The 16,218-nt window shown below is 44.6% G+C and overlaps 1 protein-coding gene across 2 annotated transcripts in view; it reads right to left on the bottom strand.

The window, feature by feature from the left end:
- Nucleotides 1-226: 226 nt before the first annotated feature.
- Nucleotides 227-16,218, bottom strand: part of LOC146811211 (uncharacterized) — a 74,008-nt gene continuing 58,016 nt past the window's right edge. For both annotated transcript variants that reach the window (XM_085618240.1, XM_085618241.1), the window contains 2 exons: nt 439-462; nt 227-342 (listed from right to left, as the gene is read on the bottom strand). In XM_085618240.1, coding sequence (XP_085474366.1) covers nt 334-342; nt 439-462 — 33 coding nt within the window. In that variant the 3' untranslated portion in view covers nt 227-333. The remainder of the gene's footprint in view (nt 343-438; nt 463-16,218) is intronic.

Raw genomic sequence — 16,218 nt, forward strand, 5'->3', positions numbered from 1 at the left:
AATGCATCTAAAGTAAGTTTGGAGTAATCTTCAAGGAGACCACAAAGTTTACACTAAATGTAGATTATTGTGGATTGGGTGAGGGGATTGCTTCTTGCTCTGAATTGTTAAAGTCCAGAACTGTGTCACATCACATCCCATGGATCCAGTGACATTAATTCATACAGGCTGTATTGAAATGTGTTTTTCTTCAATCAAGTGGTACTGTGAACAGAGCTCAGCAAAGTGAAAACAATACCCGCTCCAGCTCTGGATTTAAACCAGTGAAAATGGATGCTACCTTAAACAGTGCATTGTAATACACATAGTAAAATAAAGGTTTTTTACCGGCACTCATAAGCTCTGCAGAAGGAAAAGTAAAGGAACAAGTTAGAATCAATGTCACTTCACAGACATAGATAATTTTGGAAATATGGTTAAAAGAAAGGTTTATTTTACCAAGAAGCCTCCACTGTGACCACCCTGCAAATGGAAATATTAAGAGATCAGGGTCATTGATAGAAATCCTTACTTGGTAAATCTATTATAAAACAGACACAATCTTTGTTTTCCTTACACTTCATTTGAAGAATTATTTTCATATGAAGTGTGGCTTTCAAAATGTATTCCCATCAGAGAAGCAGTTCCCAAAGTGGGACACACAGACCTATTCCTTGCAGCATAACATATCATTACACTGTTGCTGCTCTTTCATTAAACATGATACTCTTTGGTCCTCTTCCTTTCTGTATGTACTTTGTGAGAGGTTCACCAAAGCACCATTAGCACCCTTTCCCCTATCCAGCATCTCAACAGGCCTTAACAAACTTTGAATTCTGACATTTTTCTCTTTCATACTTTAAATCTCACTGATTAAGAGACCAAGAATCTGAAAGTATTCAGTATTAAACATAGAGGAGCAATTGATGTACTCTATTAGACCACACTTTATTATTCTTATTTCTTGGGGCGTTTCATCAAGCAGGGGCTGAGAAAAAGGAAGGTTCCGAAAAGTATGTTTCCCATGTTAATTCCCATTGAGTCTTAAGACATGCCTGCAGCTCGACCCACTGGACGGAAAAATGGGTGCATGAGTGTCTGAGTGGATCTGAACTGGGTTTATAAGTGTCTCAGAGGATCTGCAAGTGGATTCATGAGTGTCTGAGCACATTTGTGAGTGGGAGCGTCAGTCTCAGAGTGGGTCTGTAACTAGACTTGCGAGTGTTTGAGTAGGTCTGTCAGAGGATTAATAAATGACTCAGTGGCTCTTTGAATGGGTGTATGAGTTTTGAGTGGATCTGTGATTGGATCCTCGACTGTTGGCTTAAGGATTTGTGATTAATCATGAAATTGTCGTGAATTAGTCGCAATCACTGATAAACAAATTAGAATTTCCTTAATTTTCACAACAACTACTTAACAGACTTACACCGGATAACTGAAAGCATGATCTGTGAATCAAAATCTACCTTCCTTCCAAACTCGGTGTAATTCTGTTGATGAAAAAACTCTCAGGATTGTTTGTGTGTAGGTAGGTGCACAAAAACTCCTCTGCATGCAACAAAGGCACCCTAGCACCATGGTGGAAAGGTGCCAGCATTGGCGCTTGGCAGACAAAACAGCACCAGTACAATGGGTTAGGATAGAATTGCGCTGTATTGGATGAATACTGTGCGTTTCCACCCTTTACCTCTGGTGTGGCGCAGCAAGGTGATTAGCTGCACAGCGCTGCATCACAAACTCTAAAAAATGGCCCTTCTACTGGATAGTCAGTCCACAACTAGAGTGAGGATCTCTTGAGCTCTTGTCCAATGAGTGTGTATTCATGTGCTACAAGAGACCTCACTCATTTGAAAAGGCCACTGGATGATGCAGTACTTGACATCAATCTTGTTTAGATGCACAACATATTATTTTAATTACATTATTTTTATTCTGTTTATAAGTGAAATGATGAACAGAGTCACTTCCACAAAGGGCCAGAATTTTGCGGACAGAGGTGAATCCATTGGTATAACAGACTACATTGCACCTACCATAGCGAGGGTCCTCTGCCCACCAGGTTTAGAGGTGTCCGTCAGCCCAGCAGGCATTTCTTAACATTGTCAAGAACTGCTATGGCAGCAGTCCCTGTTACAGTATTAAAATTATGTTACCCTTCATTAAACTTTTTACATGTTTTAGTTTTTTCAAAAAAGAAATCTCAAAGCAAAATTTTGTCTACCACATGTTGGGAGTTGTCTCCTATGCTATGGGGGTCATTTTGCAGTTGTCACTGCCACTTATTACCAAGCTTTACTTGGTGGTTAGAGACAGTGAAAACTGTCCATTTGATTCTGAATCTGGTGGGCAGTCAAATTGCCAAACTGTAGAAATTTCTCACTCCATTGGGCCGTCAGAAGAGCACATCAGTGAAGCTCCATCTCAATTTTCTAAAGCGATATAGAAAAACAGCTGTAAGGTATTCTACCAAATTTTACAAAAATATCTATCTATCCCTATATCTATATGAATCTATATCTATATGTCTATATATTATCTCTCTCTCTTTGTCTCTCTCTCTCTATAAATATATGTGTGTGTGACATAAATCCTGTCTTTAGTAAAATGTATTTCAATTTCTATTTTATATAATGTATAAAATCAATTTCGATAATTTTATAAAGAAGGAATATACAGTAATTGCACAGGTAGCATATGTGTATAAGTTATGCAATTTTGTTTTGTATTTAATAAGAGAACAAAGAAAATGGAAGTATTTCTTTTCAACCTGTGCCTATGTGCGTGGTACCCATGGCAGTATAAAGTAACTTTGTAATGGTGTCTACGCTTTGTGAGCAAGGTGGTTGTACCATCGAAATGCCATAGGTTTTAGGGACGTTATAGTTAGTTGGATATTTCACTCATACAAAACCAAAGAAATTTGGCAATTATAGGTAGTAGAGCTAACTATAACTCACACCCCCGCAATTCACTGCTGATGACGTCACATACTACATCACTCATGACATGGTCAGTGACATCACTGATGACATCACTGATGCCATCACATATGACATCACTGATGACATAATCCAGTGAATGTGTGTTTCTTTAAAGTTTAAATATGTTTTATATATATATATATATATATATATATATATATATATATATATATATATATATATATATATATGCTAAGGTGTATTGAAGAATGAGTGGGTGTATAAGTGTCTGAATGGATGATTTAGTAGGTGCATGACTGATTGTATAAGCGTATGTTACTGAATGCATGGGTTAGTGAGTAAAGTGTGTAAATGTCTGTATCAGTCTGTCAGTTGGTGTATAAGCGGCTGCATGGGTTGGTGAATAGCTACATGAGTGTCTATATGGGTAATTGATTGGTTGTCTAAGTATATGTATGGGTGCCTGAGTCTTTGTGTGGGTGGCGGGTGAATCTGTGCATAGATGTGTGAGTGGGTGATCAACTGGGTGTATGGATTCAAGAGTGCATCTGTGATGGACTGTATGAGTAGGTGAGTATGTGTATGGGTGTGTTGGTGAGTAAATGAATGTCTCAGTGGTACATGTGTGAGTAATTACATATGTGAAAGGTAGTATACGTGAGTGTTGGAATATATAAATGACTATAAGTGAGAGTGAGTGAATGTGAGAGTGTCTGTATGGATGTGTGCTTGTATCAGTAATTGTATAAGAGCATAAGTATGTGTTAATATCTGTTTGAGTAAGTGAGGTGGTGTGTGTATAACTGTATAGGTGAGTAAATGGGAGTGTGATTAATTATTTGCATGACTGACTAGGTGTCTGAGTAACTCTATGGGTGATTGGCAGTGTGTGAGTGTCTATATAGGTGTATGAGTGCATATGATAGTCCTGTACTGATGAGTGACTGAAAGTATGAGTGACTGTATGGGTGAGTGAGTAGATTGGTATGTAGACCTAAGAATCAGTGAGTGGGTATGTATGTATTGGTGTTGGAGTGTCTATGGTTTTGATATTGTAGTCTGTATTTTGGAGTGGGTGTATCAAAGATTTTATTAGGGTTTGAGGAGGTGCATCAGATTATCACATGGATGATGTCATCAGTGATGTCATCAGTGATGTCAATGACCATGTTATAAGTGATTTAATATGTGACATCATCATCAGTGCTTTGCGGGGCGCAAGTTATAGTTACCTCTATTAAGTATAACGGACAAATTTCTCTGGTTTTGTACGAGTAAAATGTCCAACTAACTATAACATCCCTGAAACCTATGGTTTTTTCTGTGAATTTCTAAGGTTTATTAAATGCTAATTTCTAACTATAATGTGCCTGAAACCTATGGTTTTTTCAGTGAGTTTCAAATGTTTTTTAAATGCTAATTTCTAACTATAACATCCCTGAAACCTATGGTTTATTTAGTGAATTTCAAAGGTTATTTAAATGCTAATTTCTAACTATAACCTCCCTGAGACCTATGTTTTTTTTAGTGAAAAAAATTAAATAATATATATATATATATATATATATATATATAGAGAGAGAGAGAGAGAGAGAGAGAGAGAGAGAGAGAAAGAGAGAGAGAGAGAGATGTATATAAATACACATTTAGAAAATAGGAGAAGGAAAGAAATTAGATCAGAAAAATACTGCCACTTCCAGAGCCATAAAACCAGTGCAAGAGAGCCAATGGCTGAAGTTCTCTGTTTGTAGCCATGATGCCATTCAGTGTGGGGAAATGGGTCGCTGATTTCAGACACTGGCTTTGGTACCAAATGAGTCCCAGCACTTTTCTGATCATAGGCACATCCACTTGAAAATAAGAGCACTTCAGCGACAGGACTGGTGGGCCAGTTGTTCAGTTTTCCAATTTTTCCAATGGTTTCTTTCCTTCTCACCCTTTTATTGTAATTGTCTTTAGAGCACTCTATAGCTCCCCAGAGAGCGCTGAAGGCTGCTTGCCTGCCATTTATTTAATCTGCAGTGCACCGCATCCTGCGAAGCCACAGCCTTTAGTCCAGGCGGCCGTCATGGTATGGTGTTATCCATAATTACACTGTATTACCATTCGAAGATGGTCAACACATTGGTTCGTGGTGGCCAGGGCTTAAAATGTGGTGAAAAATGAGGTGGAGTTTCGTAAAGGAGAGTGGCCTTGGAAATTATGGGTCTGACTGATCTTCCTTTCACAACTCATTCCTATGCAGTCTGTTAGACACTTGTGCCCTTTTTCTCTTCAAATCTTTAGAAATCCCCATGTGCACATCTTACACCCTATCTCTTTCCTCTTCAACACCATCCTTTCACTCTACTCTGATTGTATACTTCTTCAGTCTCCATCACTTTACCATCCCAGCACACACATACAAATAGCCCCCACTCACCTCTAGGCACTGTATTTGCCCATATTTTGACCTTTGTTTATCTCCTTCACACAAGTTTGCAAAGAATCACAGTTATGCAACAGACATACGTGACTAATAATATTTGCTCTCTGCAGAGAGGCCAAGGATTGGATGTCCATGTATTGTGAGCACCTTTTCACCCATTTACAGCCCCTGTGAGGAACTCTCACTTTCCTCAGCCTCGACTGCAAAACTATCAATCGTAGTCCATTATAAACATACGGATGCAACTCAGCTCAAAGTTTACAATATACAGAGTATTATGCTTCAAAAAACTACAGAAACATAACATAAAAAATAACAAAAACTTGTAGTGAATGGACGATAAAGTAAAATATGTAAAATATTTAAAAAACGGGAAATAAGTTGCTGACTTCGATTACAATACCATGTTTTAAATTAATTGCCCAGAAATCGATCAGTGTTTTTGTCTGTAAAGTTAAGGGCATACCTAAAGGCCCCAGTGAGGACCCATTTCTATGTTAGCGTTTAACCACTACCAGGTCTGAGACTCAGAGTTACTCTGCCCTCTTAAAGCTCTGGTGGCAGCCATGAAGGAACTTCAAAACTATCAAACACCATGCACAAAACCATTGTAAGATGCCTACCTGCAGATAGGTTTATTTGTATTTATTGAAAGCTCATGTTTGTCCTATGTTTATTCTTTCAATTTATCTTGCATAAGTGTTGGAGTCTGTCTGGAAACTTTCTGTAGCTATATAAGGGTGGGAATGCACAAATGAGTCAATGGATGGATGAATGCATGAGCGCTAAGTTGGGCAACAGAGTGCTAGCATGATGACTTTTTGAAAGCCTAGACTCATTATTTCTTAGGAGGCAATAATTTAAAAGACAGGCGTACTAGCATCCACAATCCTTTTATTTTGTTTTTGAATTTTAGATTTCTTTGTGTTTTCCTCTTCTCTCAACGCCACCCCTATTTTAACAACCCCCCTGCGCAAACACTTCTTCCTACGTTCCTCCTCTTCTCAGCTCCCTCGCCCCTACCTCTCCCCTCTTTCACTGTGTACTCTGTGTCTCGACTTCCTTCCCCTGCCCATGCCCAGCCTCTTTCATCTTCCCCTCCCACACCGCCTCCCCTCTGCCCATCCATCCATTACCAGCAGCTGGTCCAAGAGAAGCTACTGTCTCCGGAGCTTGGCCTGGAGGGATGCTGCTGTGCCCAGACCTCCCAGAACAGCTACTGCACACCCTCACCAGCGACTGACCTTCCCTCCCCCCACCCGCCTCCCACCGGGGTACCCGGGGGAAAGTCTTCATCCACCGCCTTTGTGCGCTGCGCGGACGTCGCTCCATTTCTTATCTCTCCTGCAGCTAGCTACCTGATGACTCCAGGGGCTGGAGGCATCTTCAGCGCCACCCCCTCCCCCACTGGCACCATCCATCATCTTAGCTAGAAAGAGCCGAGAAAACACAGCCCTGGGGCACTTTCCACAACTTCCAGGTCAGAAACTGATCCTGTGGCAGACAACCACTAACTTTTAAACCATTTATATAGCGCCAACAGAACGGTATCTCAAGGCTGAGAGCTGACGTTAGCATTAAAGCACTTTGGTGCTTCGTGGGCCACCACAGAATGGCAAGTTGGCCGGATTCCAATCTGCGGTTGTATCAGCACCTCCGCAGCAGGCGCAATAACCCAGCTGGCATCCATGAACGATCTCTCCTTTGGTTAAGTCATTACTGAAATTAGTTTCATATCACATCTATAGGCAACAAATATCCACATGTTTCTGCTTTTCTTCCTATAAAGCCCTTGTCTTTACTACTTTACATAAAAAGCACTCTCCTACCTAGTGCTCAACTCCACCAAGATCCTCTACTTCCCAGCTAGATCAGCCTCCTATGCACTTGACTGACATCTTGACAACATCCAGGAACCTTGGAGTACAATTTAACGTCAAATAGAGACTGGCATCATTCTCTACAAGAACCTTAACAGAGTCATACCTTCACTGCTCAATAACGAGAACATTTTCCAATATCTCCTTTTTTATGCTAATTTGCTACTGATAAATATAGTGGTCTCCAGTAGGCTGGACCACCACAATTCCCAACTGGTGGAATTTTCACATATTCATTTTTTTCTCCCTAATCAAATTATACATTATTTCAACATGAATCTTCAACGTCTGCCAAGACACACACAATCCTCATCACACCAACATCAAGTAAGTGGACAGATGGCAGACAAATCACTTGCATGGTACAGTAAAAAGAATCCAGCCTGGTGTCTCAAGCCATGAACAGTACATCTCCATCCTACCCCTCACAATCTATGAGGCAATGCCTTCCATTACACTCAGCCAACCTTTACCTGCTTACTCAAATCCCCCTTTGCTCCTCCTAAATTCATATATTTCAAGCTCTCTGCCACTTCATTGAAACATTTATTCTAGCTTCAATCCATCACCTCCCTCACTTAGTTGAAAAACTCAAATCATGTCCACCTGGTTCAAGAATGATAATGCCAGAATAATCTCTCTCCTCTTCCCACAAATACTGCATTGCATAAATATATACCTAATGACAATCTTAGTCAACACGTCTACCAACACCTCCCACACATAAAGTTCTTTAGGGGTCCATTAAAGGATATGAGAATACTACAATGCTCATTGGTTAGCCAGAATGCCCTTATTACGTTGTTTGTCTTGTAGAGCATGTATCTGGAGGTCACCCACCTGGCTTCTATCACCACAATTTCTTTGAGTTACCGAGCAATGCTGTGTTCTGGTCTTTGGCACTGCATTTCCAACTATGCACACAACTTCTGTTAGGACAGGTATCTACTCCAGTCAACTAATGGACAAAATAAAATAAATACTCCTGCTTTCTACCACAGCAAATGTATGCGTTTCCACAATGGAACGCAGCCTGTGGAGGACACTTCTGCAGGCGCATCACCAAGAAACAGTGAAAACCCTGTAAGCAACAAACTTGCAAATGCAGAAATTCCATTGTACGCTAGTTTTTCTGTTTTCATAAGTGCACCTCAGATGCCCCTCACTCCACCTGGCCAGGTGGCTGGGCTGATATTTATTCTACTCAATAATATCCAACAATGCTGGGTTGATATGTATCAGGTCTGACATATCCCTCTCAATTACGCGTTTGTCCCCTTACCAGATACTAATGTGCGGATGTTGATTCTTACAGAACCAAAATCCACATGTCGATCAGTAAGCCTGCCGAAGTTTATTGTACAAAAACCAGAGTAGTGCCGTTAGCTGTGAAAACTCCTAAATGCAATGTGTACCGGAATAGAAATTACTGTACAATACCTCAACTGCAATACGCAACAAGTTTTTCTCTGCACACTTGCCCCTGATACACATGCAGTCTCTCTACATGCCCCCCAGACACACATGCAGTCTCTCGACATGCCCCCAGACACACATGCAGTCTCTCAACATGCCCTCCAGACACACATGCAGTTTTTACACATGCCCCCTGACACACATGCAGTCTTTACACATGCCCCCGACACAAATGCAGTCTTCACGCATGCCCCCTGACACATGCAATCTTCACACATGCCCCCTGATACACCTGCAGTCTTCACACATGCCCCCCTGACACACATGCAGTCTTCACTCATGCCCCCTAACACATATGCAGTCTTCACACATGCACCCTCTTGCTTTGAGCATGCTGAGCATTTCAGATCTCACACTCCATACTGTCAGCAGAGTAACACACAATGAGAGCAAACCCTGCAGAATGCGAAGAAGGCCCACTTAGTCTCCCATATCGCACAGATAATCATTGGCCTTGGCTGAATGAGGGCCACTGAAGGATCTGGAGGCTTCTGGAAGCTGTGCCCTTTGTACACTCCAGTCTCTTACACACATTTACACATGCTCCTCACAACTGCTGTTTCTGCAGATGTCCCACACACTTTCCCACATTATCTCCATACATACCCTAAGCACCACTACCTACACTGCCTCTACTCGTGCTTCTCTCTGTATACCCTTGTCACACACCCTCGTACTGCCTCTACCTGCCCCTAACTCCTTAAACACACTGCCTCTATACCTCCCTCATACTGCATGCACCTGCCCCTCACACACCTGTTCACACTGCCTCTACACCTCCCTCACACTGCATGCACCTGCCCCTCACACACCTGTTCACACTGCCTCTACACCTCCCTCACACTGCATGCACCTGCCCCTTGCACACCTGCTCACACTGCCTCTACACCTCCCTCACACTACATGCACCTGCCCCTCGCACACCTGCTCACACTGCCTCCACATCTCCCTCACACTGCATGTACCTGCCCTCGCACACCAGCTCACACTGCCTTTACATCTCCCTCACACTGCATGCAACTGCCCTCACACACCTGCCACAAACAGCCTTTATGTTTCCCTCACACTGCATGCACCTGCCCCTCGCACACCTGCCACAAACTGCCTCTACGTTTCCCTCACACTGCATGCACCTGCCCCTCGCACACTGCCTCTACACCTGCTCACACTCCATGCACCGGCCCCTAGCACTCACACTGCCGCTACACGTCCCTCATACTCCTCACTCTGTACGCACCTTCAACTCACACTCTTACTCATAATACCTCTACACGTCCCTCATGCCCCTGCACATTCTGCCATGGCAAGCACCAGAAGCTTGCAAGCTCGGGTGACATTACCCCTCAGACTCTGGGTTATGGTAAAGCCTGTTCACATCAATCTGTACAGATAGAAGGGCGCAAACATGAAGTCATCTCCAGACAGAGGGGCACTTCTGAGAAGAAGAAGGGAGCACTGCTGCGAGCAGTCACGGTAGCCTCTGCTGCCCACCCACAGCTGTGTGCCCCACACTGCCCGCTGCCCCGCAGCCAACCCTGCCCCAGGATTTACCTGCACACTGTGATCAGGTTCTTCCACTCCACTGTCACATTCCTGCTGATGCTCTTTTTGCAGAAGAAGCTGAGGCTTAGGGAAGCCATCTCGGACCGCAGCCTTTGTTTCTGGCGCTGGTGCGCTACCTCCTCCCTGGCTGGTGGAAGGGCGTGATACCTCAGCGCTGAGAGGCAATGGCTAGCATGAGGCGGGGGCTGGAGTGGTTCACTGGTGTTTGGAGGAGCCCCTGCCGAGCACTGCTTTGTGCGGGCTCCCACCCGCAGGCCAACACAGACAGGTTCTTCTCTGATGCTCCCTCTACACACCAGCTAATCCCCGGGACTTGTCAGGTGTCCCTCCTCAGCACTCAAGTGCTTTTTTCACTGTTATTACATCCAAGCATCAGGGTTGAAACACAGTTTTGAGTGAGCTACCTTTCAACAGCATTAGTGATGCACTAACCGCTCAACACATTCAGGTGCCGATTACGATCCGGTAAAAACCGCGTACGAACCGTCGGTCGGAGCCAATTCCCCGTCCGACTCGTACCCGGTCGTAAAACTTTACAAACATGGAATTACGATTCGCACGGAAACACCATTTCCGTACGAATCGTAAAAAACACCGACTGACGAAAATATACATACGAATGTGATCCGGGAATGCTGCGACGTGACGTCGGGACGCTTTCAGGCAGCGTTTCACGAACCAGGAATTACGATTCGAACCGACAGCAGTCCGGACGGCAATATTTTCACGGCACCCAAAAAGTGCCGCAAAAGCGAAGTACGGCGCGAATCGACCAGAGTAGGTGGCCCGGTACGCACCGTACCCCCCCCAGCCCCCGTAGGTATGCGCCGACCCCCCCCCAGCCCCCGTAGGTACGCGCCGACCCCCCCCCAGCCCCTGTAGGTACGCGCCGACCCCCCCCCAGCCCCCGTAGGTACGCGCCGACCCCCCCTGTGTGCACACCCGTGTACGGTGCGTACCCCCCGTGTACGTTCGAGTCGTACCCCCCCGTGTACGTTCGAGTCGTACCCCCACCCGTGTATGTACGGTGCGTACCCCCCCGTGTACGTTCGAGTCGTACCCCCCCGTGTACGTTTGAGTCGAACCCCCACCCATGTATGTACGGTGCGTACCCCCAGCGCTACGCGCTGGGGGTACGCACCGTACATACACGGGTGGGGGTATGACTCGAACGTACACGGGGGGGTTCGACTCGAACGTACACGGGGGGGTACGACTCGAACGTACACGGGGGGTACGCACCGTACATACACGGGTGGGGGTACGACTCGAACTTACACGGGGGGGTTCGACTCGAACGTACACGGGGGGGTACGACTCGAACGTACACGGGGGGTACGCACCGTACATACACGGGTGGGGGTACGACTCGAACGTACACGGGGGGGTTCGACTCGAACGTACACGGGGGGGTACGACTCGAACGTACACGGGGGGTACGCACCGTACATACACGGGTGGGGGTATGACTCGAACGTACACGGGGGGTACGACTCGAACGTACACGGGGGGTACGCACCGTACACGGGTGTGCACACAGGGGGGGTCGGCGCGTACCTACGGGGGCTGGGGGGGGGTCGGCGCGTACCTACGGGGGCTGGGGGGGGTACAGCACGTACCGGGCACCTGTTTGGACGTCTCCATGGTTGTTATGGGAGTTCGGTGCGGACGGTCTTTTCACCATACGGTTGTACATTCGGACGCCCGGGATGGATCGTGATTCCCCGGTCGGACTTCACCTTTCACGTTTGTACGGTGAATCGTACAAGGACGTGTCGGACACATTTTCCGACCCGAGGACGTGTGGGGAAATATTCCCAGTGCGGTTCGTATGGACTTTTTACCATGCGAATCGTGATTGCCAGTTCGTACGGCACTTGTATGATTCGTACGGTAAAAAGACCCGATACGAGTCGTACGGGGACATTTTTTACCGGATCGTGATCGGCACCTCAATGTCTACCACAAGCAGCCCAGGATCCTACTGCGGACAGGTCATCTTCGCTATACTGATCAGTTGGCAGTTATTGAGTACTGTGCTTGCTCTGCAAGGGTCCAAATACTGAGGTTGCTTTTTCATTCTGGGATTGCCCCCGGGACATGGCCCGCCTGGGGGCCTCATTAAAATGAAGCACAGGAGTCTGCACTTCATTTAAAAAAAATGTTTAGTGGGATTCGCAACCCCCAACGTCAATTCCGCCGAAACTATTTAAAAAATCTATATTTTTGGCCCTAGGGGTCCTTGTGGGACCCACTGAGCAGTCCTCGGGGGTCAGGGTGTTTCTACCCTGCTTCCTTTTCTTCTTTTTTAACTTCTTTTTCACTGTGTTCTTGTAACTCAGGTCTACTTCCTGGTTTGGAGTGTTAGCAGCCAATCAGAGAGAAGCTTGTGCCTGGGAGGGTTCGTGAACCCTCCACGGTGCTCAGATATATAAATGTGTTCTTTCTTTAATTTTTCAGCAACTACTCAACGGATCTACACCATTTAACAAAAAAGGCTCTTTCTGAACGAAGGACTAACTTTTCGCCAAATTTGGTGTAATTCTGTTTAGCAGTTTGGGCTCTAGCTTTGTCTAAAGTATCCTATGGAAATTTACATGGGGAAAACGTGTTTTGGGACCTCCTTTTTTCTCGGCCCCCACTTGAAGAATCACCCCAAAACGTTCAAGACAGGAGCTGACCGGAACGCTACACTAGTTTTGAAAAATTCGCAAAGCTTCGAGAAACGACGCAAAAGTTATTTGGGAAAAAAAAAACGCTTTTTGAATAGCAACAAGGTCCTAATTAAAACTACCTACTGGTGACTGCCAGTAGGTACTATATATAAATATATATATATATTCACTTAAAATACCATAGGTTTCACACATGTTATAGTTAGCTGGACATTTCCCTCATAAAAAAACTATGAAATTCCCCCGTTATAGTTAGTGCAGGCAACTATAACTCACGCGACCGCAATCCTCTGCTGATGACGTCAGATATTACATCACTGTATTTAGACACCTATTTACCCATGTCTTCTTCCATTAATCTTTAGCTATACATATATTACAAATATTTATTTTTCAGAAAGACACATATGTAATCAGTGATGTAATATCTGACGTCATCAGCAGAGGATTGCGGTCGCGTGAGTTATAGTTGCCTGCACTAACTATAACGGGGGAATTTCATTGTTTTTTTACGAGGGAAATGTCCAGCTAACTATAACATGTGTGAAACCTATGGTTTTTTAAGTGAATTTGCAAGGTTTTTTAAATGCTAATTCCTAACTATAACGTGTGTGAAACCTATGGTTTTTTAAGTGAATTTGTACGGTTTTTTAAGTGCTAAGTTATGTATTTATTATTATTATTTTTTTTTCAGGTTTTTCACCGTGTGCACCCACAATGCGTTGTGCGTGCCGTGCGCGCACGGTGCGTGTACCCCGCGCTTTTTGTCAAAAAAATAAATGTTTTTTTCACCCTTGGGGGTCCTTCAGTGACCCCCTGACACAGGCTAGGGGGTCAGGAACTGTCCACCCTGCCCCCTTTTCACGTTCTCCACCTTTGTTTTTCACTGCCTCAGACTGCGAGAGACAAAATGGCGGCCGACACTTCCTGATTTCGACCAATTCGAATGTTTACTGACATCTAACAACCAATCAGAATTGCGCACGCGCCCGTCACTGTGCGCGCACCGTGCGCGCACGGTGCGCGCCTTTAGATATATATGTACTTTTAACTGAAATTTTCTCAGGAACTACTGAACAGATTGACTCCAGATATTCAAAAGGCACATCCCTGACCTGAGGACTACCTCTTTGCCAAATTTCAAGTAATTCTGTTCAGCCGTTCGGGCTGTACCTTGGACTAAAGGTCCCTACGGAAAAATGCATGGGGAAAACGCGTTTTGGGACCCCCCTTTTTTCTCAGCCCCCGCTTGACTAATCACCCCGACACTTTCGGGGTAGGAGCGGAGCGGAGCGCCCAACCTATTTTGACAAATTTGCGAGGATTCGTCAACCGGCGCCAAAGTTATTCAAAATAGAATTTTCAGATTTCCTTTGGAAACACGGTCCTAACTATAACTATCTACTGGCGACCGCCTAGTAGATAATATATATATATATATATATATATATATATATATATATATATATATAGTACTATAGTATTTATATGTATTACCTACTGGGGGACTGGGGGTCATCCGTACGTAGTTATAGTTAGGACATAGAGCCTGATTATAAGTTTGGCTGTCTTACCACCATACTGCCACCGCTGCAGTCTCCTGCCCGCCGTATCAGGATGTTCTTGCTGGGCCAGCAGCTGTGTTTTTGATGGCAGGGAATATTTTTTCATATGTGTTGATGTATTTGGGTATATTTTGGTTGCACAAGTGTTAAATGTACACAAATGCATGACATATGAAAAAATACCTACTACCACTACTTTCCTATTGCTGTGGTCCGGATCATATGTGCCCAGTCCAGTCAATGGATACATACTGAAAAACTGACTTACCTGGACTTCGGCACCAACAGGGTCATTTTCTTTGGGGTGAAGATGCTGCTGTGAAAGGGAGCCCTGGAGGAAGGGAGCCGTGTGGGAGACTAAAGAGAAGAAAATGAAATGGGTGAGTATGCACCCCAATTCCTTCGATTCTGCCAACTCAAAGCAGGCAGTCTTCCTGCCATGGTCGGCTCGACAGAAAACCAACTCGTAATTCCGATGGTGGTGAGCTTGTCAAAACCACCCTCTAACAGCTGCTTTCACCCTACCGCTGGCAAGGCAGACGATGAATGGCTGGTGGTGGCAGCAGTGCTCTGGCAGTCCTTCGTTCTACAAACCGCCAACATCTTAATATGGGGGCAGACCGCCAACTAGGTAGCGGGGTTTCCGGGTTCAATGGCAGTTCCCTTACAGTCAAACTCAAAATGAGACCCTTAGTTTCCATAAGAAAAGCGCTTTTTGACTTGCCTATATATTTAGTGCCATTTGATGAATATTCACGATTTGTTTTTAAAATCCACCAGTGATTCTCATTGGGTATGGTAAGTTTGGGGGTGATCTGTCAAGCGGAGGCTGAGAGAAAGTAGGGGTCACAAAAGTGCACTTCACATGTTAATTCCAATAGGTATTTTGACCACGACTACAACCCAAACCACTGAACGGAATTACACCAACTTTGGCAGAAAGGTATCTCTTGGTCAATAAGGGGCCTTTTTGTTTTTTTGTGTAAATCCGTTCAGTAGATTAATTGAAAGGAAACCAAATTTGTATCTCTAGGGAAGCGACCGCTCAGCGAATCCCCCTATCTCGTGCAGAGATCTGATTGGGTGCCACCACTTCCATCAGAAAGTGCTGGCAGCCATCTTAGGACTCGTAATTAGCCAAGTCTCAAGCAAAGAGCTTACAAAAAGAGAAGGGGCTGGGTAGGAATACCCATATACCCTAGGTCTGATGCTGGGGCCCGTCAGGAATAAATAACTTCATTTCTTTACATTTTTGCAGTGAAACTTGTAATAGATTCATGAATTAACAGGATAGCGCTCCGGGCAGGCCAGTTCCTGGTAGTTAGTGGCAATGCAAAATTAGAAGGAGGGGGCAAATGGGGGCCTCCTCCTAAGGCTCCTTTGTGCCCCAGAGGCCACCATCTCCGCTGTTTTTTTTATAACAAGTACACTGGCTAGATGCGGCCCATGTGGGTGGCTACTGTACGTGTATGCACCCCTTTTATTCTTCCATGTAGGCTGTTTGCTGTGCATATGAATATACTCCTTTCTCTCCCGTGAATGGCATCATTTTTTTGTTATTTGTTTCTTGGAGTCCTTAGTAAAAAATTGGTGATGGCACCACAGACATCCATACTTTGTTCATGCCCAGGAAACATTTCTTACTTCCAACTTCATTCAGACTGTCTAAGAATGCAGAGCCTGCTCATCTCCCATAAGACACTGACA

Source organism: Triturus cristatus, chromosome 7 (genome assembly GCF_964204655.1).
Source record: "Triturus cristatus chromosome 7, aTriCri1.1, whole genome shotgun sequence".
NCBI classification, from domain to species: Eukaryota; Metazoa; Chordata; class Amphibia; order Caudata; family Salamandridae; genus Triturus; species Triturus cristatus.